At 35.7% G+C, this 26,960-nt stretch overlaps 1 protein-coding gene across 9 annotated transcripts in view; it reads left to right on the top strand.

Moving 5' to 3' along the window:
• Positions 1 to 6: 6 nt before the first annotated feature.
• Positions 7 to 26,960, top strand: part of FMR1 (fragile X mental retardation 1) — a 38,539-nt gene continuing 11,585 nt past the window's right edge. For 5 of the 9 annotated variants that reach the window (XM_011993027.1, XM_011993024.1, XM_011993023.1 and 2 more), the window contains exons 1-11: positions 7 to 107; positions 9,828 to 9,880; positions 13,421 to 13,514; positions 16,210 to 16,281; positions 16,551 to 16,699; positions 17,885 to 17,978; positions 18,065 to 18,181; positions 20,363 to 20,533; positions 20,628 to 20,706; positions 24,209 to 24,318; positions 25,169 to 25,303. In XM_011993027.1, the coding sequence (XP_011848417.1) occupies positions 57 to 107; positions 9,828 to 9,880; positions 13,421 to 13,514; positions 16,210 to 16,281; positions 16,551 to 16,699; positions 17,885 to 17,978; positions 18,065 to 18,181; positions 20,363 to 20,533; positions 20,628 to 20,706; positions 24,209 to 24,318; positions 25,169 to 25,303 (1,125 nt within the window). In that variant the 5' untranslated portion in view covers positions 7 to 56. Of the gene's footprint in view, positions 108 to 9,827; positions 9,881 to 13,420; positions 13,515 to 16,209; positions 16,282 to 16,550; positions 16,700 to 17,884; positions 17,979 to 18,064; positions 18,182 to 20,362; positions 20,534 to 20,627; positions 20,707 to 24,208; positions 24,319 to 25,168; positions 25,304 to 25,801; positions 25,865 to 26,960 lie in introns of all 9 variants that reach the window. The other 4 variants (XM_011993026.1, XM_011993018.1, XM_011993022.1 and 1 more) reach the window with 3 other exon arrangements.

Below are 26,960 nucleotides of genomic sequence, written 5' to 3'. Positions count from 1 at the left end.
GCCCGCAGCCCACCTCTCGGGGGCGGGCTCCCGGCGCGAGCAGGGCTGAAGAGAAGATGGAGGAGCTGGTGGTGGAAGTGCGGGGCTCCAATGGCGCTTTCTACAAGGTACTTGACTCCAGGGCAGGCCCCATCTTCGCCCTTCCTTCCCTCCCTTTTCTTCTTGGTGTCGGCGGGAGGCAGGCCCGGGGCCCTCTTCCCAAGCGCCGTGCCAGGGCACGCTCGGCGGGATGTTATTTGGGAGGGCAGGACTGGACTTGGGGCCTGTTGGAAGACCCTCGAGCCCCGCTCCGAGTCCGAGAGGCCCTAGCGCCTATCGGAATGAGAGACCAGCGAGGAGAGGGTTCCCTTTCGGCGCCGAGCCCCGCCGGGGTGAGATGGGGATGGGCGAGGGCCGGCGGCAGGTACTAGAGCCGGGCGGGAAGAGCCGAAATCGGCGCTAAGTGACGGCGACGGCTTATTCCTCCTTTCCTAAATATCTTCTCCCAGCGGGATCCGGGCCTGACGTGTGGGTAGTTGTGGAGGAGCGGGGGACGCTTCAGCCGGACCGCCTCCTGCAGCGCCAAGAGGGTTTCAGGTCTCCTTTGGCTTCTCTTTTCCGGTCTAGCATTGGGACTTCGGAGAGCTCCACTGTTCTGGGCGAGGGCTGTGAAGAAAGAGTAGTAAGAAGCGGTAGTCGGCACCAAATCACAATGGCAACTGATTTTTAGTGGCTTCTCTTTGTGGATTTCGGAGGAGATTTTAGAACCAAAAGTTTCAGAACATGGCCCAGCAATGCATTGAAGAAGTTGATCATCGTGAATATTCGCGCCCCCCTTTTTGTTAAACGGGATAAATTCAGGAATGCACATGCTTCAGCGTCTAAAACCATTAGCAACTTTGCTACTTAAAAATTTTGTGTGTATGTTTAAGTTTCCAAAGACCTAAATATATGCCATGAAACTTCAGGAAATTAACTGAGCGTGTATTATAAATAGAGCATTTTTTTTTTTTTAACTGAGCGAAAATATTTTTGTGCCCCTAAGAACTTGACCACATTTCCTTTGAATTTGTGGTGTTGCAGTGGACTGAATTGTACTGAGTTGTTGAGGCTTTATATAGGCATTCATGGGTTTACTGTACTTTATAAAGTTACACCATTGCAGATCAACTAACACCTTTCAGTTTTAAGAAGATTTACAAATTTGATGTAGCAGCTGTGCGTTTGTTGGTACGTAGTTGCTGTAGATCTATTAATCTATAGATTCTCATTTCCTTTTGAACGTCTATAACCTCTTGAAATAATATCCCACCTTACTGCAGTATTTTGGCAATAGAAGGTACATGTGGAAGGAAGCCTGGAAAATAGCTATTACCAGTGTCCAGCACAATTCTTAAATGTATTATAGAATGACTTGAATGTTTCAAACAGGACACGTTTGGCTATAGGAAAATAAACAATTGACTTTATTCTGTGTTTACCAATTTTATGAAGACATTTGGAGATCAGTATATTTCATAAATGAGTAGAGTATGTAAACCGTTCCATACTTTGAGCACAGAGTTAAAACCTTTTGCTGTAAAAGGAGGCAAAAGGTAACCCCACGTTTATGTTAACACTCTCATAAATATAAAATTGTTTCAGTTGACTCTGCAAAGTTTTAATTTCATTGATCGATAATTTCTTCTGGTGAGTTTGCGTGGAATCATTCAGGGTCCTAGATTAGTGGTTTTGGTCACTAGATTTCTGGCACTAATAACTATAATATATATACATATATATGTGTGAGTAAGGGTTAATGGTTAAGCAAGATTCTGATTGATCTGTGATAAAAACTTAGATTGGATGCCACTAAAGTTTGCTTACCACAGAGGGCAAGTAGCACATTATGGCCTTGAAGTACTTATTGTTCTCTTCCAGCAACTTATGATTTGCTCCAGTGATTTTGCTTGCAAACTGACTGGAATATAAGAAATACCTCCTATTTTGCTATTAATTTCCTCCTTTTTTGTTTCGTTTTGTAACGAAGTTGTTTAACTTGAAGGTGAATGAAGAATAGGTTGGTTGCCCCTTAGTTCCCTGAGGAGAAATGTAATACTTGATCAAGTGTGTGTCAGATAAATTGCTGTTACGTTTATTTAATTAAGTTTGATTTCTAAGAAAATCTCAAATGGTCTGTACTGATGGAAAAATAGTTTCTGTAACAAAAAAGCTTGCAATTTTTATATGACTTATAATTTTGCTGTGAGTTTAAAAAGTAAAGCAAAAGTAAACTGAGTTACTTGTCCAGTGGGATGGACAGGAAAGATGTGAAATATAAACCAATTAAAAATGAACTGCTGTGGAGAAGTGTTACATTTATGGAAAAAGAAATAGGAACCTTGTTCATCAAATTGATAGAAAAGCTTTAAAAACTAAACAAACAACTTGAGTATAATTGAATTCAGACTTTGATTCGCCTGACATAACCACCATATTTCCAAGGACATCTCTCTATCTTCTGGTGTTTATTCTTAAAAACTTAAAAGTTAGATTTAGCAATCACCAGAGCCACTACTTTTATGCTTAGGTATTTGTTTGACTTAGAAAGAAGTGGTCACGTGTACCACTTTACAGTGCCTGCAGGTGTTAAGATATGAAGACACTTTGACTTACACCTCATAAAATCTTTACAAAGTATTTTCTAAGTGAATAATGATGAAATAAAGTCTTTATTCTAGGTGCATCTGCCCCACATAATTTGTTTTCTTTGGACTAGAAGTTTTGATGTGTTGAGAATGGTAATGAATTAACTCCATTTTAAATGTAGAATGCGTATCATTCCATTATGAATGCCCTAATCCTAAGATTTGTAGGTTTTGTGTACTAGTATGAAAATTACTGAAGATGGATAAATCACATGTTGGAGACATAAGATACAAACCTTTTTTGTTTTCTGAAAATACAGCTTCTGATTTCTGATTCCTTATTGTAATATGGTATAATTATACTTGATTGTAATTTTATTGTTAGATTATACTTTATTTTTTAAGTTCAGTGTTTAAGGACAGACTTTCATTTGGTTAGTAGTATTATGGCAGCTAGCAGCTAAATATGGTGAAGTGTACAATCAAAAGGATATTTTTAATGAAGATATTAGTGGTCTAACATGTCATTTCAGATGCATAGCTGAAATGTAGTAAAATCAGTTTTGCTACAAATAAACTTGCATAAGGTATATAAATTTATGAGTTTATAAATCAACTTGCGTAAAGTGTAAATAAACCTGCACTCACGGTTTCTCTGAAGTTTTTTGAGATAACTTTGCATAAAGGTGTTATTCTGTACTTCAAGGAAGTGAATTATTGGGGTCAACCACATTTTTTTTTTTCCTTCCTAGAGTCTAATTGCCCTTTTTAGTTTTTAGGATCTTCGTGGCTGCATCATTTTTCCCCTTTTGAACTGTGCTTTTTCTAACTCCATATTAAATATTCTGATAACCTCCAAATTATTAATTAGATGCAACGTTCAGTGGTATATTACTGGAGTTTCTGATTTCTGCCCGCTGTAGGAATGTGCTTCCTGAGAAGATTGGGATCGTGATTATAATAATAGTTAACAGGGGATGAGTACTTTCTAGGTGCCAGGCACTGTTCTAGGTGCTTTACCTCTGATACTTTATTTTATGTATTGTTGTTATTCTCATTCTTTAAATGATGCACAGAGAGGTTAGGTAAGTGACTTAACTACCAAGTTTCAGGGCCATTAAGGGTCAGGATTCTGAATTCCTGAAATGATGAAATTTAGCTTGAAGAAATTGGTTTGATTTCCTGCTCCGTTTTCAATTTCATTGTGGTCTTTGATTTGTGGTATTTTGTGCTATAACACTGCCTTAGCATCCTATAACTATGGTTACGATGTTATATTATGACTTTTTATTGTTAATACAAAGCCATCATGAAATAATTCAGTTTATGTGCCAGCTTCTCTTGTTATTAGCTCTTGAACCTTGACACTGTACTTCTTCATATGGATGCCTGTTAAGGAAAGATAAGGTTAGAAATCTTTGACCCTGCTAGGAAATTTGCCTTTGTTATATTGGGAACTCATAAAACTGAAGTATTCAAAAGTTAGAATACATACACACAAGAAAAATTAAAAACTAATTTAATAATGGTTTTTTTTTTGCACGTCTCTGTTGTCTTTTGGTCAGAATGAAGCAGAATGTGTTTTTCTCATAATTTGTGGCAGATGCCTATATGAAGTCCTGGACATGTGGTATGGTTGGAAGGACTGTTGATGAGGTTTATTGTCTCTGTTTATTCTTTTATGTTGTTAGTGTCCCCATACAACGGGGTGGGGGGATGGGGACAAAATGATAACTTGCTTTATATATGAAGCCTTGGGTTTGCATCATACTTTTATCACATTTCTTATGTCCCTATCCTGTCTCCTGCACGTTTTCTTTCTTGGTGTCCTTTCCTTTCCTTTCCTTTTCCTTTTCGCTTTCCCTTTCCCTTTCCCTTTCCTTTCCTTCCTTTCCTCTGTTCCGTTCCGTTCCGTTCCGTTCCTTTCCTTTCCTTTCCTTTCCTTTCCTTTCCTTTCCTTTCCTTTCCTTTCCTTTGTTTCTTTAGTTTGTTTCTTTGTTTCTTTAGTTTGTTTCTTTGTTTCTTTAGTTTGTTTCTTTGTTTCTTTTGACAGGGTCTCACTGTTGCCCAGGCTGGAGTGCAGTGGTGGGATCTCAGTTCACTGCAACCTCCACCTCTGGGGTTCAAGCCAGTCTCATGCTTCAGCCCTCCAGGTAGCTGAGATTACAGGCATGTGCCACCATGCCCGGCTATTTTTTGTATTTTTAGTAGAGATGGGATTTCGCCATCTTGGCCAGGCTGATCTCAAGTTATCCACCTGCCTCAACCTCCCAAACTGCTGGGATTCCAGGCATGAGCCACAGGGCCCGGCCTCCGGCAGGTTTTCTTTAGGAGGGATATTTTACAATGCTGTAAGTTTTTCCTAACGAGAATTACCATAGCGCTACATGTTCTGTCTTCAGTAAATGATGGAAGCTTACTGATGATGTTGTGGTTGTGTTCATTGCTGGTCGGGTGTACATTGAAACTTTAATACACAATATCCTCTCCTGTGAGCAGTGGTTCCTGTTTGTAAGATACTTTACTAAGGGAAGGAATGTGAGATGTTGCTGGGGAGAGTTTACCCAAATAGGGATGGACTTTCTGTTTTTGTTTTATCAGTCCTGGTATTAGAATGTGTGAATGGATAGCACTAGGCTTTACATACTTTCGTAAATATGATTGTTGTAATTACCTCTTTGGCCCAGTTGCCAGTAAATTGGGGACCCCTTAATGATTTATTTCCTGTTTATTCACCCTGATGAAGAACCTGTATCTCTTTTAAACTGTACTTTATCACCTTTCTCAAACCCCAAGATTTTCATCACATTTTTTTTCTTCCCAAACTCTAAATAACCTTTTAGTATTAAGTATCTTTGTGGAAACGTTCTTTTCTTTTTCTATCCCAATTTTTAAAGTTTTTTTTTTAAGTGTGCTTTTGTTGGAATGTACATTTTCCAAATGCAAAAGCATTTATGATTCTGCATCTCTTATAAAATATGACACTCTCTACTTTAGCTCTCATTTATTTGGTGCCCCCCATGTGTGTAATTTCATTACCCACAACAGTCTTAGGGAGACTGGTCGAGTTCCTTATTTGCAGATGAGGAATCTGAGGTCCAGAGATCACTTCTTGGTGAGAGTCTCACAGCTATTACGTGTTAGAGCCAAGATTTCGAACGTAGGTCTGATTCGCAGCAAAACCGTTAACCACTAAGTACACTGACTCCAACAAGAGCCCTAGCCCTCACGCAATACACTTTAATTCCCCTGTGTGTTCTTTCAAATTCATTCAATTTGCTGCCTTTGGAAACCTCTCAGGAACCTCCTCAACCTGCCTTCTCTACAGACATCAGCTTTGCCTGATAGGTAGAGATCACAGGAAAATGCAGTTTTCCAAGGTGGTGATAGGTGGAATGATAGTGCTCTGGAGATGGCCAAAGAAGAAAGGTATGAGTGTATCTGTGGGTGGGTAAGTGGTGGATAAGGGGAAAGATAGAGCCCAAAGGGGGCTATTGGAAAAACTATGATGAGAAACAGGAAGATGGAACCTTGTTGGAATGAAGATTTAGTGAAAGACCTTAGAATTAACAGGAGGTATTTGTCTTTCACGCAAGTGTAGACCAAAGGCAACCTATGAGTTTCTTTTATTCCACTTATTAAAGCACCAGCCAAAGGTATTATATACCTTCTGTATTCACTTAAAATGACTGATTTTGAAAAAGTCATGTAAGCATCCATTTACAGATAAGCCTTATTAACTCAAAGGCAGTGGCCGTCTTGGGCTCCGATGATTATTCAAACCATTTCTGACACTACATCTGGAAATGCATTCAGAGCCTGCAAAAGCTTTTTCTTTCTTTCTTTCTTTTTTTTTTTTTTGAATGGTCACAGCACTTGCAGATCTTCCTCCTTTGAGAGAATATTTGATTTTAGGAAATAAGCAAATGTGGTGAATAAGTATGATTCAACTGGGCAATAACTTTTAGGCAAAGAGAAAAAAGGAAAATATAACAATGTAGTAACAAGGCTGATATTATAGTGCTTTTATGATGAGTCTGAAAGCAGTCTCCAACATTTATAAATGTTTTAAATCGGTTCTGTCTACTGCAGTAGCACTTAAGCCATATGTGGCTATTGAGCGCTTGACATGTGGCAAGAGTGAATTGGAGACTGATTTTAATTTTATTTAATTTTAATGTAAGTAGTCACACATGACCTGTGGCTACTATGGCAGATAGCATAGTTTTAGACAAGGGCAGTAGTCTTGGATAGATACTTGATTTACTTAGAACATTTCTTTACCTAGCTGTAACAGAGTTCTAATAGCTGGTTAAAGGACTTAACATTTTTAGCATGTAGTATACAGTAAGGAACTAATGTTAATTACTGCCAAGATGTATAAACATTATAAAACTTTAGACAAGGATGAACACAGAAGCGTTGGCCCTTCTTTGTAAATAAGGGATCAGTTACTTCCTAATAGGTGTCTTAATTTTAGTTAGTAATCTAATAGCACCCCCAAAAACCAAACTTAATTTGTTATTAGCCATCCTGTAAAGACAAGGGAGAAATGGGGGCCAGGAGAATCCTCTTTGCCATTCTCTATAATTTTTATGACCTATAGAAATAAGAGCCTAAGAGTGACCAGTTCCTGCAACCTAACTCAAAATTAGGCCTCTCTGTTGAAGTAATAGTGCAGCAAACAATCCCTTGAAGCACTGGGGCATGAACCCTTATGAAATCTAATAATTCTAAAGTATCATTGGCAGTATTAAGCTAGAGTTCTCAAAATATGCTGTAGAAAATATTGTTCATTTAAATATAGCTGAGTAAAAATAACCAAGATCAAAATCGTAAGAAAATGTTGATTTCTCCCCTTTTGAACCAGTAACTATAAGGATATATACCCATGCTTAACTTAAAAATAATTATTTAGCCACGTTGGGTATAGCACAACATATGGATGCCATTATAGTCCACCTTGATATTATAAGGAAGCTTTCTTTTAGCGTAGCTTTACTTTTATTTATTTAAGCATTATTGAAGAAGCTTGGTATCTCTGTTAAGTTGCTTAAGTTGCTTCTCTATCAGTGTTTTCCAGGGCCTCATCTCAGCTTCCATAGTTTTTCTTAAGAGCAGCTAATTAATGCTTCACTCCGTATGCTTTAATTTGATATTTTGGGAAGTTTTATTTTTTAAAAGAATCTTTTTATTTCAGGCCTTTGAAGACAGACATGTTTGTTTAACAAGACATCTGCATTGAACCATTTGTTTTTAAAAACATGTATCGGGCATCTTCTATATACCAGAAACTATGCCATTTCCTGAGGACACAGAAGTTAGAGAATGGTCTTATTCCAAACCAGTTATCGTCTCACTATCCATTATGTGTATCAGACATTCAATGTCATGAGGATTTACTACTGTGTTTTCTCCCAAGAGTTTTATAATTTTGGCTCTTATATTTAGGTCTTTGATGTATATTAATTGATTTTTTTTTTTTTGTATGTAGTGTGAGGTAAAGGTTGAAACGTACTCTTTTTGCATGTGGATATCCACTTGTCCCAGCTTCATTTTTTGAAAACACTATTCTTTCCCCATTGAATTGTCTTGGCTTCTTTGTTGACAAAGGATTTATTATTTCTGCCACAACCCAGCTGTTTCTCACTGTCTAAACCTTTATGCCTGCTGCCCCTTAGGCTTAGTGGAATGCCTCTCCATCCTCCTCTCTCTTTTGTTTACCTAATACTTCCTTATCCTTTAAGGGGTCAGTAGGAACCTCACCTTCTTCAGTATGTTTTCCTTTGTCTTATTAACCTACCGCCATCACCCACACACATACCTTTTCCCTAAGGCTGGGATAGGAACCTCTTAGGCAATGATCTATTTGATAACTACTCACTGAGTTCATACTAGGCACTCTGCAGTATGACCATAAATGAAGTAAAACCTGACACCACCCTCAGGAAACTTACTGTTAGTGAGAAAATGGGCTATAATAATAGAGTGGGGTAAGTTTATTGTAGGGATAAGCATAGGATGCTATGAGAATGCAGAGGACAGGAATTTAACCTGGACTTCTCAGTTCTCCCATTGAAGATGACATCTGAACTGAAATCTGGAAGAACAATAAGAGATAGCTATGTAAAAAGAGGGGAAGAACTAGTAAAGAAGGAATGGAGAGAGGCCCAGAAACTACAGAGTATGGCACAAGTAGTTTAGCATTGTTGGGTCACAAACTCTAAGGATGTGAAAGATAAAGTTGGAGAAGTGGTGGGACTGGGGAGGACAACTCCTATAGAGCCTTTTATGGCCGGAGAAGGAGTTTGGCTATGGTCCTGCAGGCAGGGAGAAACCATTGAAGGGGAGAAACACATACAGAATAAATTTGAGTAAGAAGCTGAAATCTCCCCAAGCCCTTTTAAAATGAATTAAGTTAAAAAGCCTTTGGGTTTCTTTATGCTTTGTCCTATTCTTCTAATTGTCCAAAACAAAAGCTCTCCTTTTCTGTACCTATTAAAAGGTTAATTTTGTAAAATTACGGACAGTATGCTGATTAAAGAATTCTTGATGATTGGCCATTTTGTTCTGTCTTTGTGTAGATTATTAACAATTGTGTCATCAGATTTAAAAGATCTAAACCTCTGGACTCTATATATTTTTTCTACAAGTGCCTGTGAGATTGAGAACTTAATTCAACTCTAGTAACTGGACTTTTTAGTGTTGTTTGCAGCATATGATTGTTAAAGAAAGTTTAGTATATTTGTGTGTGTGTGTATATATATATATATAGACTTGAGGTTATATTTAATCATTGACTATTGGTATTCTTCTAAGATTTTAAGGAGAAAAAGGTAGTTTACAACATGTGGCTGATATATGGTTCTGGAACAATATTCTTAGTTTTCAGTAATTCTATCCTAAAATGTACGTCCAGCTTTGCACTCACCACCACATTGTAATTTTCAGTATACTTGTCTATTTTTTGAGATGTTGAAGGCTATGCAGCAGGTTTTTTTCTTGTTTAGTGTTTTAGCTATCTGTGTCTTTAGGGTGTAGCACATACAAAGTGGCAATATAAATGTGCTTAATGAATACATGATCTTCAAAAACTGACCTTCATTTGAAATTCTGTTTTATTCATAAACACATAAAACGTTTGGTATCTCTGTAAAATTTGACTAGAAACAAAAACTATATTTAAGCTCACAAGTTAATTTAACATTTTTTCTTACACAGGCATTTGTAAAGGATGTTCATGAAGATTCAATAACAGTTGCATTTGAAAACAAGTAAGTGTCTCGTTACATAATTTTAATGATGAGGTTCTTTAATATTTTATGCTAATTCTACTCGTCATTTTTTAAAAATTCAAGTCTAGTTTGAGTGCTTGTCAGGAATGGATCTTCATGTTACTGACTTAGAAGTTTCTGAACAACTCAGTATTAAACTAATGGAATGACTGTTTCTGCTAATGACCTGAAGGTCCGTTATTGTATGATATTGATCCTTACGTCTTAATTACCTTGAATGTGAGGAAAGAAACCAGAGATTCTTGTGTATTAGTAACTGGAAGTTTGCATAGGAATATTCGTAAATTTTAAAAAGATAGCAATGAAGGGATTCATGGGTATTGCTAAAAAGCTGTATGTGAGTTCTTTAACATTAAATCTAAAACTGATGGTTTTAGTTGTCTAGTATATTTTATGGAAACAGTGCTGTTTAGCCATTATCTGATTTTTTTTATGTTTCATATATTCAGCAATAGCAGTAGCTGATCTTTTCTGCTCTCTTTTGCTAGATGAGGAAATAAAAACAGTCATAGGCCTAGGAATATTAACTGTATGAAAGCATCAATAGTATAGATGTTAACATTTTATTGGAGAAGACAAGTCTCTTGACTAAATTTTTTGAATGCTAATAAAGGCTATTTTCAGGGTAGCTGTTTAAGATTGTAAAGTACATATAAACTCCTTAGTCAAAGTGTAGATGTGGCTGTGATCTTAGGATTTTTACTAAACTCTGATGGATGGTTAACAGTTATCATTTTTTTTTTTTTTAGCTCTTATGTACCAAGAAAATTAATAATATATCAAAAGCAGGCTGCAAATCTATAGAGACAGAAAGTAGATTAGTGATTGCTTAGTGCTGGGGCTGGTAGGGAGGCCATAGCTGAAGAGTACAGGATGTTTGTGTATGTGGCAATGAAAATGTTGTAAAATTGACTGATAATTATTACACATAACTGTAAACCTTCTACAAACCATCGAATTGTACATTTAAATTGATGAATTATATGATATGTGGATTATGTCTGCTAAAATGTAGTATGTGACCCAGGCATACTGAGCAATAGATACACACATCTTGCTTCTAAATAAAAATAATAGTTTAAAACCAGGCCTGTGTTTCAGTGTCTAGAAAACAAATTTTGTAATTGAACTTAGCAGAGTCTTTTGGCTAGCAGTAGGACAAAGTAGTATCCTTAGATGCCTGAAACACATGTAGGGGGACAGAGATAAAAAGATCAAAAGTATCTAACCCTATTTCTGGCTCTGGACTAGTAATCACAGACCAAAATACAAGTTTGAATAATAGAATACCTTTCCCTGAACACATAAAGCCAAAAGTTTTAGTATTTGTCTCTTTGCCGTTTTATGTATCCATGGCCATACAATAGACAACAGCATCATACCAACAGAGGAATCTTTGATAACTTGGAGGGTATTTTTTTCTTACAATTATACACTTTATCTGTTTACTTACATCACTAGGTAAATGCTGTTTCCCATAAAGGGAGAGTTGTCTTTATTTGCTACTCTTTTAGTTTTTCGTAGTCTATAATCTAAAGTATTAAGCAAACACTCATTTCCTCTATGCATTTAAGAATTTGTCTAGTTTATACATTGATTTATCAGATCACTTCTTTTTGGTTTTCAGTCAGATTTCTACCATAAACTTAAAATTATTTCCTCTTTGGACCTTCTAATTATTTATCTCCTATACCATATGTGCATGAAAGTTTCTCTTCAAGCTCTTTGTCATCCTGGGAGTTTGAAATAGATCATTGATTTTTAAACTTGTGTTCATGGAGTATGTTTGCGATACAACACTGGGTTTGAGCACATCAATAGGATTTAATAGGTCTCTACCGAAGTAATCTCTTTGCTCTTCCTTGTGTGTTTCCTTTTTGGTTTTCTGTTAGAAACAAAACGAAAACAGTGTTTTGTAGAATGCCAGATTGTATTTATCCTTTCTTTCCTTTCAATCAGGAAGAAGCTCCTGTTACTGATACCATATTGTTTTAGGTGCTTTGTTTTTAGGTGCTTCCTAAACCTTCCATAAAGCATAAAGCTGTTTTCATATTTCACATTTTTTAATAAGGAATTTGAATTTTTATCTGTATACACTTAAAATAATTACTTCTTATTTGGAACCAAGAAGTTATATTATACATTACTATATGCCTTAAAATCAAATTTAGCAATGAATCTGTAACATCTATTAGGTATGTATAATAACTCAGAGGAGGGTTTAGTTAATTTAGGCCCTAATCAGATTTCCACAAATTCTGACATAATATTTGCCCTCTTATATAACAGCTCTTCTTTAAACAAAAAAACGAGTACTTTTCTCAATAGAATTTTACTAAGAAAGCTCTTTGGTAAAACATTGACATTATGCATAGAACATATCTCAGTATCTGCTAATGAAGAACACCAAAAAGAACCCAGATGTGACTGCTCCGGAAGTTGAATCCTCAGCGTTTTTGCAAAGTTTGTCTTTTAATATTTTATATATATAAAAATATATATATATATTTTAAGACAGGGTCTCACTCTGTCACCTAGGCTGGAGTGCAGTGGCATGCTCATGGCTCACTGTAACCTTGAACTCCTGAGCTTGAGCTATCCTCGCACCTCAGCCTCCCAAGTAGCTGGGACTATAGACACATACCACCACACCTAATTTTATTTTTTTAAATAATTAGTTGTAAAGATGAAGTCCTACCTTGTTGCCCAGGCTGCTCTTGAAGTCCTGGCCTGAAGCAGTGCTCCCACCTCAGCCTCCCAAAGCTCTGGGATTATAGGTTTGAGCCACCGTGCCCTAATATTTTGTATTTTTATGGATATAAAAAATAATTTGGTATCTTTCAGAGTTGTTTAATATCATTTTAAATTTAAAAACATAGGCAACTTAAACTCCTGTAGGCTGTCTCCATCGGGTTTCTGTGGTTTAGGAGACCCCACCATCCCAGTGCATGCTGATAACGTCATACTGATCAGCATCCAGCTACCCACAGCAAGAATTGACCACCTCGTGGGATCTAAAATTTAAAGGGGGAAAAGTGAGTTGTGAATTGCTAATGTGCTGACAGCCCCATTTTGCTTGGGAATTAGAGGGCAGTTTTTGTGGTCCTTGGATTGTGGTTAAAATTCTTCTGCAAGTGGAAGTATGTTTATATTACTAACAATTACTGGTACTAATATTCAAATATTGAAGGAAATTTCTGTTGTGGACTTATGTTTAAAGCTCTTAGAAGTTGAAATTATTGGAAAGAAGACTTGTTTTGAAAATCATAATATTGCTGTATTGTGTTTAGAGAAATATTCCAAACGGGAGTAGGCTGCTGTGCTGCATGCAGACTTTGCTGAAATGTTACTATATTGCCATTATGTCCCATTCAGCAAAAACCGATGGTTTTAAAGCTTTTGCTTCTTGAAAGTAGAAAAAGAGGGGTCATGCTTAACCAAAAGTTGATGGCAGAGTGGTCACTGTTTCAGTTAAACATGAAAAGCATGTTAAATAATTGTATGTTTGCTTATTTACAGCTGGCAGCCTGAAAGGCAGATTCCATTCCATGATGTCAGATTCCCACCTCCTGTAGGTTATAATAAAGATATAAATGAAAGTGATGAAGTTGAGGTGAGTTTTCCCTGCCATAAAGTCATTTAGCACTGAAGGAGTGGGGTTATTTAATTTGTCTGTGTGTGTGTGGTGTGTTTTTTTTTTTTTTTTTTTTTTGATACCTTGTCTTTAACACTGTTTAAATTACTTTGAGAATTACAGTTGAAATGGACATGTGCTTTTGACTGACTCATCTTATTAATAATTCAAAATGATACATGATGCTTACATTTGGCTATTTGAGCAGTACTCAGAGCATATATTTGAAAGTCACTGCCTCAAGTTCCTTTGCCCACTAGTAATTCTTTTCTCCTTCCCGTAATTTCTGAATCTTTGAATATGTCATTTGTTTACAACTGTGTCCCCATTGTAAGCAAAATGGATTATGAAAATTAATTTTACACAGGAAAGAAATCATGCTTTATTACAGAGTAGTATACTAGAATTTCTTTAAGTAGCAGTGAATCATCTTGGTGTATTTTTAAAAACCTACAAGCTTTAGTTAATACATATTAGTAAAATCTCTTTTTCATAGGGCATATCGTGAACTACCTGCTTATCTCCCATTGAGCTCTTTGACCAAAATGTGTGATGGAGATCTAACATGTGAACAGAAATGTTGTGCTTGTGATTTCTTTCTCCATTAGAAATTGGTTTTGTATTTAAGGCACTAACAGTGCCTTACATAGTTTGTGTGGTATCCTGTCTCCTTTGTGTCCTTTCACATACTCCATTTTGAGCTGCTTCTCTTTTTTTTCCACGATAATAAGCATAATGCCTTACTATTAGTTAATAGTAGTTGCCGTTCCATGAATATTTGTAGTATGAAGGATGTGGCTTAGTAGACATTTGTGCAGGTGAGGCAGAGTGGTTCTAAGTCCTGTCCTTCAGTTCTTTATTTTTATTTTTTTATTTTTATTTTTGAGATGGAGTCTCACTCTTGTTGCCCAGGAGTGCAGTGGCACAATCTTGGCTCACTGCAACCTCTGTCTCCTGGGTTCTAGCGATTCTCCTGCCTCGGCCTCCTAAGTAGCTGGGATTACAGGTGCCCACCACCGCACCCAGGTAATTTTTATATTTTTAGTAGAGGCGGGGTTTCACCATGTTGGTCAGGCTGGTCTCGAACTTCTGACCTCAGGTGATCCACCCGCCTCAGCCTCCCAAAGTCCTGGGATTACAGGCGTGAGCCACCGTGCCCAACTGGTGCTTGAATTCTTATTTGCTGCACTGGGTAGTAAAGGTGTAGCAAAAACAGGACAGAATCTTCTGCCTTTGATGAAATCACATTCCAGTGAGGATAGCTAATGTGACAGATGTGAGTCTTAACAAAGAAAAAAAAAAAGCGAGAGAATGAAAGGTGATATAGGGCAGGATTGCTGTTTTAGAGAGTAGTCAGGGAAGGTCTGTCAATGTCCAGGCCTGTGTTTTTCTCTCTACAGTTTTAAAGTGGACATAGGATAAAGTGTTATTTATTTTCCAAAAATGTAAGCAATCTCTACTAGGTTTAAGCAGCTGGGCTTGGTTTTGCAAGGGATCTTAATAGGGAACAAAAACACTTTGTATACTTAGCTGTCCACTTCCCCAGGAGACTGTAAGCTCTCTGAAGGCAAGGCCCAGGTCTTTGGTCTATATTAGGAGTACCCAGAATTTGATGGAGAGATGAAAGGGACTTTTTCTCCCCTGCTTGGTCACTTGACAAATGGGGACCAATGAGATACCATTGCTAGGATGACCTCACCGATTTGCTGAGGTAATTTCTGTGGCTAGAGTAGTTGAGAAAGATGGAAGCAAGAGGGAAAGGTATGTTAAGTTGTATTCAGTCACTGTATTGTGTGATCATTAACTTTGGTTGTAAAAGGGAGGCAAGCTCGAGCTTTTACTCACTTGTCACCCCTAGACTCTGTACCTTTCTTGGCCTCATGTCCTCATCCCCCTTGTCTTTCCTGTTCCTGTTTTCTGCTTCTGAGTATCTCTGTCTCTCTCTCCATATATACTCTATTGTCTCTTTTCCTGTTAACCTTGATTTGTTAGGGTCTTCATGAAAGATTCCATGCTGTACATCTTAAGTGAACTTTAAAGTGGTCACCAAAGAGATGAGTTAGAAGAACTGATCTGCAGTGTGTGACAGACCAGGAAGGTGATATCCAGAGGATTGCCACCATGAAGTTGTCCGTTTTAGTGGAGAGGAAGCAGGAGACCAGAGAGTGACCAAGGATCTGTCCATTTAGTTCCAGGAGATGTGAATGCCAGAGTGGTGTCCTTAGTGGGCTGAATGTTCAGTGGTCTTACTTATTTAGTGACGAAGCAACAAGACAGTAGGGCATGGTCAGTAACTTTCAGTCAATTTTTGGTTACTAGAATAAAACAAAAATAAGTTTATACATTTTGAGATACATTTTTGTAACTCGCTGAGTACCCAAGGAAAATGTGGTTGTATTAGCGTCTATTTTCAGAGCACTAACTGTTGCTGAATTAGAACAGAAATCTAGGAAAACTGATTTTTACGAGGAGCTTCAAAGCAATCTCAGGTAGTTTCTGATTATGTATCTCTGCCTAGGGGTACATAGACAGGGTTACAATTTGGTTAAAGATACATGACGTGATTTTAAAGACACCTAGGGGCATTTTAAGAAAATTTCCTCGCTGTCTGATAATCTGCAGATTTCAAAATTATGTTAATCATGAAATATTCTGTGTTGTAATTTTTGTGTAGGTGTATTCCAGAGCAAATGAAAAAGAGCCTTGCTGTTGGTGGTTAGCTAAAGTGAGGATGATAAAGGGTGAGGTAGGAAAATGCCTATTTAATTTTTTTTCTTATACTATTTCCTTTTTTTAAACCCAGGTTGTACATTTCCATATGGATTTCTATTTTGAAGTAATATCTAATTTTGAGTAATTAAAATGTTTTCACTATTTGTTCAGTATGTTTCAGTTGGTTATAAATTTTTTCCCATAGATAATTTATTTTAAAATAACTGAATAGGGAGAACGTCTTACTCTTCTTACTCTTACTTTAAAAATTGTAATTAGGAGTGACTTTTATTTATTTCTCAGTTTTATGTGATAGAATATGCAGCATGTGATGCAACTTACAATGAAATTGTCACAATTGAACGTCTAAGATCAGTTAATCCCAACAAACCGGCCACAAAAGATACTTTCCATAAGATCAAGCTGGATGTGCCAGAAGACTTACGACAAATGTAAGTTGATACACAAGAAATGCTGAGAACTTGGAAGTAATATGCAATTAGTTTAAAAGAATATAAATTTTAAAATATTAGAAATTGATTTTAAATTTGGTGGACTTTGGCAAAAATGGTTTGGTTTGCAAGAGCAGTGGGGGAAAAACTTATTTAGCTTTTCCTACTTATAGAGTCAAGGCAACCTTGCACTTGATTAAACTTACTTGGCTACACACATGGCTGATGTACATAATGTACATTTGTTTTCTAAACTAACTTTGTTCATTCTAAGATTTAAAAATGGATCAAACAAATGTGATAATTCTGTCATAAGTCACAAACTAAATTATAGACTAAATAATTTCTCCTGTTTTTTTCTCTTTTACCTAAAATGTTTTCAGATAAATGTGTAATAAGTAGAGCCAAAGAAGCTTTAAAAAGTCATCTCATCTTACAATCCTTGATCTGGAATAATGATTAAAGGCTATAGAAGAGATGCATTTTTTTTTTGCAGATTTTATCAAGTGAATACAGTACATTTGATTTGGACATGTTGTTGAACATTAAATTGCAGTTCAGAATACATAGAAATCCTCCCTTTTCTAGAGATTGTGTATGTGTGTAAATTTTTGTGCCTTCTGGTTCATATGTTTCCTTCTCTCCCTCAAGTTGTTTAGCAGTTTCTTACCCCATTCTCCATGATGTGCTTATTTCATATTGCATGCCTGTATCAAAACCTCTCATATGCCCCATAAATATATATACCTACTATGTGTGTGTGTGTGTATATATATATATACACACACACACACACTATATATACCTACTATGTACCCACAAAAACTAAAAATTAAAAAAAAAAAGGCCTGCGACAAGAAAAAAAGAAAGAAATCAGTTACCCTGTAGGTAGCTATCTCCAAAAGTTTTCAATAGTTGACTTAAGAAAACTACTGACTTGTATGTAACTGAAATCAGGAAACCTGTAGTGTAGAGTGGTTCCCCTGAGTATGTCTCCTTTGGTAATCTAAGCTGTACTTCAGAGATGTACAGAAAAAGGAGCTAAGCTTCTAAATGGATATAGCTTATTTTGCGTAAATCAAATTTAATATGAATCCATGATTCTTACACATGTGAATCTATCTGCATTTATTTATGTCAGTAGTTGGTAATTATTCATCTTAATTTTTTTTTTTTAATTTCTAGGTGTGCCAAAGAGTCGGCACATAAGGACTTTAAAAAGGCAGTTGGTGCCTTTTCTGTAACTTATGATCCAGAAAATTATCAGCTTGTCATTTTGGTGAGCATTTTCGAGTTGTTTATTTTTGGTTTAATTTGTCTGGGGCAATTGCCTTAATAATAATGTTGTTAATTTAAATCATTTAGTCCATCAGTGAAGTCACCTCAAAGCGAGCGCATATGCTGATTGACATGCACTTTCGGAGTCTGCGCACTAAGTTGTCTCTGATACTGAGAAATGAAGAAGCTAGTAAGCAGCTGGAGGTATGTCACTTTCCCTAGCACTGCTTGTAAGGCTACCTAGGAACGATAACTGTATCGTTCTACAACTTGAATATGGGGAGCTTGTTATTTATTTACTGCTTCGTAACAATTCCTTAGGTTCTATAGTTGGAAAATTATACAAAGCATAATCATACTAAAGTTTCCATGCCTGAGGTTTCAAAATTCAGCAGCAGCTTATGTATATTAAGGGACTTCTGGTCCTTTCACTTTTACTAGAAGTTTATCAAAGCTGCTAATAAAATGAGGCAATGCTTCTTCCATGTAACATGTTGTCATTAAAAATACTAGAGAATATTTAAATATCTAATCATATTCCTTTCATTATGTATGTTTATCTTTGTTTAAAAGGATATAGAACTTCTTCATTCTAATTGGTTGTCATTCTTTAAAACTCCTGTCTTCAGATTCCCGCCAGAGGCTATTTCCCTAACTTACTATTTCGTCTCTTAAGGTGCATTTTATCTACTTCTATTAATCCTCCAATAATTTTCATCACCATACATTTGTTTTCGTTGATAACTATCTGGTACGTCCATCCATTACTAGAGAAATTAAGTGGATCTTAGAAGAATGTGCCAGCTCTACTATATTACTGTCAAATTCCAGAGTTCCTCATCATCATTCATTAGAAGGAAAACACCACACATTTGAAATAGTAAAGATAAAAAGGAGTTCCAAACTGCATTTTAAGAGAAAAGGTAGTCAAGAGTGTGTTCTTATAAAAACCCTGTGAAATTTGCCACCTGCCAACTTGATGTATGATGCTGAACTCTTAGAAGAAGGGGAATAGTTTAATCTCCTTTTGCCACTTTGTTTTTTCTTAAGGCCATGGAGGGCTGTTTCACTGGTCTTTGCTCTCATTCTTTCTTGATGTCCCTGTGTTCACAATTTTGTGGTTTCTTTAGTGATTCTCTCATAACTTTTAGCCCAGAACTGCCTCCTTACTTTGATTGTGACTATTATGAAAATATACTCATATGCCTCTTCTTAAACATCAAATTATTCTTAAATGATCTATTATACTTTTGGCTAACCATTTATCAGTGAATTATCAATGAAAAAGAATGAACCAGATTAATGAACCAGGACTCCAAAAACATGACTTCTTGAAAAGTCCTAGAATTATTTTATAGATTTTATTACTCTAGTCTAAAAAAAATGGATATTGCACTTTTAAATTATTTATACTAGTTATATTCATTCATTCAAATTATCAGGTCTATTGAACAATGAGAAACTAGTTTGCATGTCTGTCTTTGTTCACTACTAATATTAAAGAGATTTACATGTTCCTATAAGAAATTCCCATTTTTCAACATGAGCCACTAATACGTTTGGTTTTCATTAATGGCATGCTAGAACTAAACACTAAATTTTGGTAATGGTATTTAAAGACAGTGATTATCCACAAGTTTGGGATGTCAGTGTAACTTAGTTTCGTCATCACTGAATATTTACAAGTGCTCATCATACTTGTGGATCCAGATCACAAGGTCTTACAGACTCTGGTCTCATGTTAGCTTTCAGATGCTTACTTACTAAGTTTTTAATTTTTGACATTTTTTGATTATTCAGTTTAACTACTGTACCAACAATTTTTGATTCCTTAGGTTTTGAGGGAGGTATCATTTTAATGTCATTTCACAACAGCGGACTGTTTAGACCACAGTACCTAATGAAAAATAGCACTATTTCCAGAAAATATATACTGATACCTTTTAATAAAAATGAAGCGAATAAAATTTTCTATAAAGATGATATTTAAACATTTTTTTTTACCTAAATAAGTAACATTGAGTTTGTCAGACCGAGTGAGCTGGTTTTTATTGGGGAACATTTGACCTGCTTCTTAGTTATTATATTGTTGATGTCATTGGTTAACTAAGGCAGCCTTGCAGATAAGTTTTCAGCAGTTACCTTGGAAAATGTCAATAAGTTCTTTCCTATTAACAAAAACATAAAATGTCATAGACCTTTAGTAACCTAAAAAGTACTTAGGCTGTGAGAGGTATTTTCTAAAACCTGTTAGTTTTTAACTAAAACTATTAAAAATTTATGGACCCCTCATATACAGGGTCAAGATAATTTACATGGCTGGCCTCAATACAGTTGTCATGATAGTTGATAAAGTGTATTTATCAGACGTGCATTTCTCTTCAGAGTTCAAGGCAGCTTGCCTCGAGATTTCATGAACAATTTATCGTAAGAGAAGATCTGATGGGTCTAGCTATTGGTACTCATGGTGCTAATATTCAGCAAGCTAGAAAAGTACCTGGGGTCACTGCTATTGATCTAGATGAAGATACCTGCACATTTCATATTTATGGAGAGGTAAATATTTTACTGCATAGTTTTTTTCTTTTTCCCCAAAACAAGTATTTCAGCTAGCTAATCTTTTGTCTTAAAACTTTTCCCCTTTTATTAGGATCAGGATGCAGTGAAAAAAGCTAGAAGCTTTCTCGAATTTGCTGAAGATGTCATACAAGTTCCAAGGAACTTAGTAGGTAAGTCAGAAGTATCTGTTGACATATAGTACAAAAACAAAGTTTAGGTATGTTTTAGTTTATTTATGGTGATAGAATTCCACTTTTTCTCACTGGAGGGTATCATTTAATTGAAACATAGTCTTTGAAATATGGTCTGTTCTTCTAGCATACAAAAAATTATTTGGTAAGTATGATGTTCAAAGGTTACATTTTCAGAAGATATTCAAAAGAGATTGCTTTTCTAATTCAAACCTACTAATACCTGAAAGGGTAAATCTTGCCCAGCCTCCTTACTGTATACTTTTTATATCTTAAAATTAAATAATTTTTCAAAGTGAATGATATTTGGGGGCTTTATGATTTGAAGTAGATTTGTGTTTGATCCTTCTCGTGGGACTATAAAATGATAGCATTCATTTTAATTATCTCAGGGTTGAAGATCTGAACATAGGTTACTTAAATCTAAAAAGTTCCAAAGCTAGAAGAAACTTCAAATGTCTCTGGGACTTTCTGCAAAGTCAATAGTAATTCTTCATTTTGACTTGAGTACTGTTTTATGACCAGCACCATCGTGAGTATCAGCAAATATTTAGGAGCTCTTCACCAATACTCCTAAATGCTGCAGATATCTTTAGTAGAACATATCAAAACCAGGTGCAGTTTTATCAAGAAAGCTACATATGTTTTTAATTTGTAAATAAAATTGGGACATACTGCCTATATGTGTTTTATCTTTTAAACTTGAGATCATGGCCATTTTATATAAAGTAATACATTTTCTTTGGAAACTTTAAAGAAGAAAGCAAGGACTTCTCATACATTCTGTTTACGTAGTTTCGATGCTAATTTAGCCTGCTTTTTTGTCAGCATAGAATCATAAACATCTTCCTTGTCATTAACAAACACTAGAAATGGTATCTTCCAAAGAAAATTAGCTTGAAGATAAAGTATAAATAGTAGGAATATAATGCAGAAGTGTTAGCTCAACTGTATACTACAGACAACTGGAGAATGTGTTTGTAATGTTACTAAGGTAACTTGCATACCAATTGTATGTGTACAGAATGTATGCATAGCACAAGATAAAGTAATCTCAAGACAGTCGGGTGATGAATAATATTTATTTTCTTCTTTACAGCTTGTCAAGCAGTTGCATACCTTTTGTAGTTAGAAAGGTTATTGTAAATTTAGGAATTCTTATGGAAAAAGAGCCGGTAGGTTTTTTTTTTTTTTTTTAATAGCAAATGAGTAGAGAATTGTGTGTCAGATTCATTAAAGTTGGTTTTGAAGGTGACATATGGTAGTGGGGAGAGTGCTTGGGCATTGGAGCTGGATCTGGATTTCAGTCCTACTTTATTCTTTGGTGGCAGTGTGACTGTGGGTCACTGTCTTAGCCCCCCTGAGACTTCTTTTTTTTACCTATCAAATGTGATAATAGTATCCACCTCATACAGTTGATGTGATAATTAAATGGGAAGATATAGTAGGGGACAATTCTGGACACAGTAGGGGACTCTGTTCTTCAGCTTATTCAAAACAACTCCATTTCAGTAGAACGGAATCATAGTAAATTGCCCTTTGGGATTTGGAAATAAGTGTATAATGTAGAATTGGATTATTTGCTATTAAATATTAAAAGTAGATTCTACCTGTGGTTACCTGGAAAGAAGAGGATCTCAGAAATAACCAGAAAGACTGCTAAAGTAAATCAGCCTTGTTTTTGTTTTGTTGTTTCTAGTTAGTAAAATGAGATAATTCTGTTTTAGAGATGGTCCACTGCAACACTGGGAATGTTGGGAATTTTCAGAAAGCATTTTATGTAAGATTTTGGGCAAGGCAGATTTTTAGAGAGGTGTCATAATCAGTTTTGCATGCGTTTTGTTTGAGTCAACCAACATTATTTGTGATCTCTATTTTTCACAAACTCTCTTTAGTATATGCACTAATGTATCTTCTTTTCATAATTCTTCACTCACTCAGAATGAATTGGTATAACCAGTCTGCTATAGTTAACACACAGTACTTAGGATAGTTAAGACATTATCTTAATAAAAACATCCCAAAATCTCATTTTTCATTTTGGTAACTCACTTAGATCTTTATTAAAGTCGACATTAATTCATGAAAATATAAGTGTTGCAGATTAAAATCAAACTGTGTGAAGACTCCAAGTAGCTTCTCTCACCTCACCTTTCCCCTTTTCATTGTAGAAGAGCAGAAATAATTGACAGGACCTAGACCAAGAATCCTGATTTAATGGTGTCAGTTCTGTTCTATGACTAGTCAAAGAGTTTCTAGGGGTGAATGAGGCAGCCACACGCAGCAAGAGTGTCAAAGCTATGCTCTGATTACAGGAGCCACAAGAATTTTTTGTGAGAAGGCTTTTCACTGAGTTCTTATCTAGCATTGGCTCAGAGCAAATTTTCGCTTCCATCTTTTCCCCCAACTTTGCCTTGAGCTTTGCCTTTAAAGGCAAAAAGGAAAACATGGAAGATGAGATGGTGAGGGCAAGCATTTGGTGGATGTGGCCAATATAAGGGTACTTAGGTACCTTGGGTGAGCCCTCAGAATCAGATGTAGTTCACATATACATTTCTAGAGTTAGTAATTCTTAAGTTTGTAATGTCTTGCTTTAACACTCATGTGCGATGATGCTTATGAAAGCAGCCATTTTCCAGTAATGTATATGATTGAATTTTACAAAATAAGGAAAATGATCAAGTACCTATTTTTTACTGGTACTTGAAATCTCAAGTTTTAATAGATGTTACTGAAAAATACTTAAACTGGTTTTAAGTTTTTTCATTGTGGTTTTGAGTTATCTTAAAGTGGGTTTTCTTAATCTTTTACTCTGTGACTAATCCCTTCACTTTTTAATACATTGCTAAAGTTTATAAGTAATGCACAGGAGTGATACTCTGTTAACACATTGACCTTGAAGAATTTGTATTCCTTTTGGATGTATGTATAGCTGCTTAAGCCACTTTCGAACTTAGATTATCTTTTATAAATGTGCCTTCCATACAGAACTCTGAAAATATTTACCATGGACAAAGAAGCAGATTTAAATCAGGTACAGATAAGAATGGAAAGTATTGAATAAGTGAATATATTTCCCATTATCTCTCCTTTTTTCTTAATTCTTTTTATAGAACTTTGCAGAAAGAATGATACATACCACGGTACCAGCAAGTTTAAAGCGTACCCTTTTGTGCAAAAATAAAAGGCTATCTTTGAACTGCCTTAAAAATTCAAAATTACCCAATCAGTTTGCAAGCATTAATCAACTCTGGTACCTGACCAAAGGAGTTTAAACAATGATGTCCTAATGAAACAGAAAACCAGATTAACCATCTTGTTGAAAAGAGTCTCTACTTTGGTTTTGAAATCTTACAATTCAATACGTACACATACACATAAAAATGTCTATCTATATGAATGTAATAGTTTACAGTAGGGCTGTGCTTACTGCTTTAAGGTATGTGTTTTTAAAACCAAACTTTATTTATTTATTTCTTAGGCAAAGTAATAGGAAAAAACGGAAAGCTGATTCAGGAGATTGTGGATAAGTCAGGAGTTGTGAGGGTGAGGATTGAGGCTGAAAATGAGAAAAATGTTCCACAAGAAGAGGTATGTTCCAGTACAAATATTTTGTGGCTTGTCTAATAGTAAAAGTTTTTTTTATGTGATATGTTGAAGACCTCTAATATGTGCATAAAGTAGATGCAAATATTCTGATTATCAGGCATGCCTACTGTAATTAATGTCATAGTTGTAGATAATGGCCCCTCTCTGTCCTCTAATGCTGTGAGTTTGGATTAGTCACTTTATTGAATTCCTTTTCCTAATCTTTAAAATGGGTAGTTATAAATTTTTAAATATGAGACATACATCACTGGGTTGAGTGTTAATAACAATTTAGTAAAATAATATATATATATATAAATGCTTTTTAAAGCACTTTGTAAATGTTAATGTTGCTGACAAAGGCAAAATTGGAACATAGGTTTTCTGGCTTTTATCTTTTCACTTTTTTAGTTTGGGGATTGTGTAGTATATGTGTTTATTCTGTGTGCTTTAAATTTATTTCTGTGCTTAATATCTCTTCCCCATCCTCCTTACCTTTAAATTCTATAACCCTTTTATCTTCATAAATATATGCTTTTTGTAGCAGCTTTTAAAGTATTTGCATGGGGTAGAGAGGTGAGGATGCACTTTTCTGTGCAATAGTACTCTTAAGATACTGTCTCCTCAAAGAGCCATAATTTTCACATATTGTCTAGCTTTCTTTTTGAAAGATTCTTTTAGCTAAAGTCAAATCTTTTTTTCTGTATATAATTTGTATTCTGTAATTTTATAAACCAAAACTGTTTATAATAACTTACATCTTTAAAAAATATGATTGATAACATTAATAGAGCTAAATAAAGTTTTAAATTGGCCCTTTTTTTCTTTTTTGTGTTTTCTGTTTTTTACCAAGGAAATTATGCCACCAAATTCCCTTCCTTCCAATAATTCAAGGGTTGGACCTAATGCCCCAGAAGAAAAAAAACATTTAGATATAAAGGAAAACAGCACCCATTTTTCTCAACCTAACAGTACAAAAGTCCAGAGGGTAAGAATTACTTGTCACTTTGAATTACAATAAAAGAAATTTGTCTCAGATGTCACAATTGGTATTTTGGGTTTTTTCTCTGGTTAGACTTGTAGGCTACTTATGTTCTATTTTTTTTTTTTTTCAAATGTGATTGCCAGTTTATGAGATACTACAAATTAATGTGATACATACTTTTCAGTTTATTCACAGTGACAAATCTTATGCTGTAAACACAGAATAATGGGGTTGCATTTAGTGGTCACATTTTTCTTTTGACAGTGGGCTGTCTTTTTTCCATGCCTTCTTTCTTTAAATTTTCCAGGTATTGTAGCTCAAAATACACCTTCTGTTAGATGCATTAGTTACTACTTAAAACCATATTTTAGAAACTAATTTTCTGAACTAATCTATTTAGAAATCGGTTTAAAAGTCCTGCAGTGAAAGTCCTGCGTTCAGGCTTCTGTGTATCATTTGTTATAGTTAATGACATCCCTTGCATTCCTTATACTGCTTTAGGTGTTAGTGGCTTCATCAGTTGTAGCAGGGGAATCCCAGAAACCTGAACTCAAGGCTTGGCAGGTAGGAGAACATTCCTTGAGAAGTACACTTTCAGTTTATATTTTAATGTTTATTCCCCTTGTTAAGAAAGATTACAAATGATCATCAGGATTAGGGACTGGAGGGAGGAGTGTTTGTGGGTATGTGGATCCATTGCCCCGGAGTTAAAGCTTAAACACCTTCATGCCGCTTGTAAGGCTTTTCCCAGTTACTTGTCCAGTATCATGTCTAAATTATCTTCTCCCTTGCACTCTAGAGACGCTTAAGCCATACTGAAGTACTTTGAGTTCTCTGAACATTCTCATGTTTATGTTGCTTCTAGACGTATGTAGAGGTTTACTCTGCCTGCAACGCTTTTTCTCCTCCACTTGTCACTTCATTTTGACTTTATTCCTTACAAAGCTTTCCTTGTGTACTTGCCAAAGATCCCCACCGCCATGGCTGGTTCAAGAGCCTTCCCCTTCTGTTTTGCAATGTGCTCACCCCTAGCATAGCACTTAAACATAGATGTTTATTTGTTGATCTCCTCAACCACATTGTAAGTTCCTTGAGGGCAGGGAGAGCTCGTGAGAACTGTTTATGGAAAAAATGTTGTGAACTCATGGATTAAAAGCAAAGGTGCCATTTTACAAAGAGGACTATAACGGCAAGTAGATTGGATATGTCTCATTGCCGGGCAGCCCATTATCCCAGAACAAGGAGTAACTTTTTTCTGGTGTCCATATTGAAGGCCATCAGTCCATTCTTGCCTTTCTTCATTTTAATTTACTATTCAGGTCTACTCGTGAAGTGCTTAAATTAGAGTGGCGCTTGGGGTACTCCAACAGTTTAAACGTTGCAAGAAAAGATATTCGTAAATAATTTGCTCCAAAGTCAATCTAACTAAATCTATTACATAGGATTTTAAAGCTTAGTTTAGTGATGTTTGACCCAGAGGGAAGGGTGTAGCATTCATTCCATCACATGGTATTTTGGGAAATAATACAGTTAAAGGCTTTGTAACAAATAAAGCTTGTTGGAGAAACACCCAACATGCAGAAATGAATTGCCAGTTAATAATTTGCACAATTGTGTCTAGGTTTCCCTGTAACTTGTGACAAGAAGTAGTTTTTTTTTT

This window comes from Mandrillus leucophaeus, unplaced genomic scaffold (assembly GCF_000951045.1).
Source record: "Mandrillus leucophaeus isolate KB7577 unplaced genomic scaffold, Mleu.le_1.0 Scaffold422, whole genome shotgun sequence".
NCBI classification, from domain to species: domain Eukaryota; kingdom Metazoa; phylum Chordata; class Mammalia; order Primates; family Cercopithecidae; genus Mandrillus; species Mandrillus leucophaeus.
This window is presented reverse-complemented; position numbering and strand designations above follow the sequence as displayed.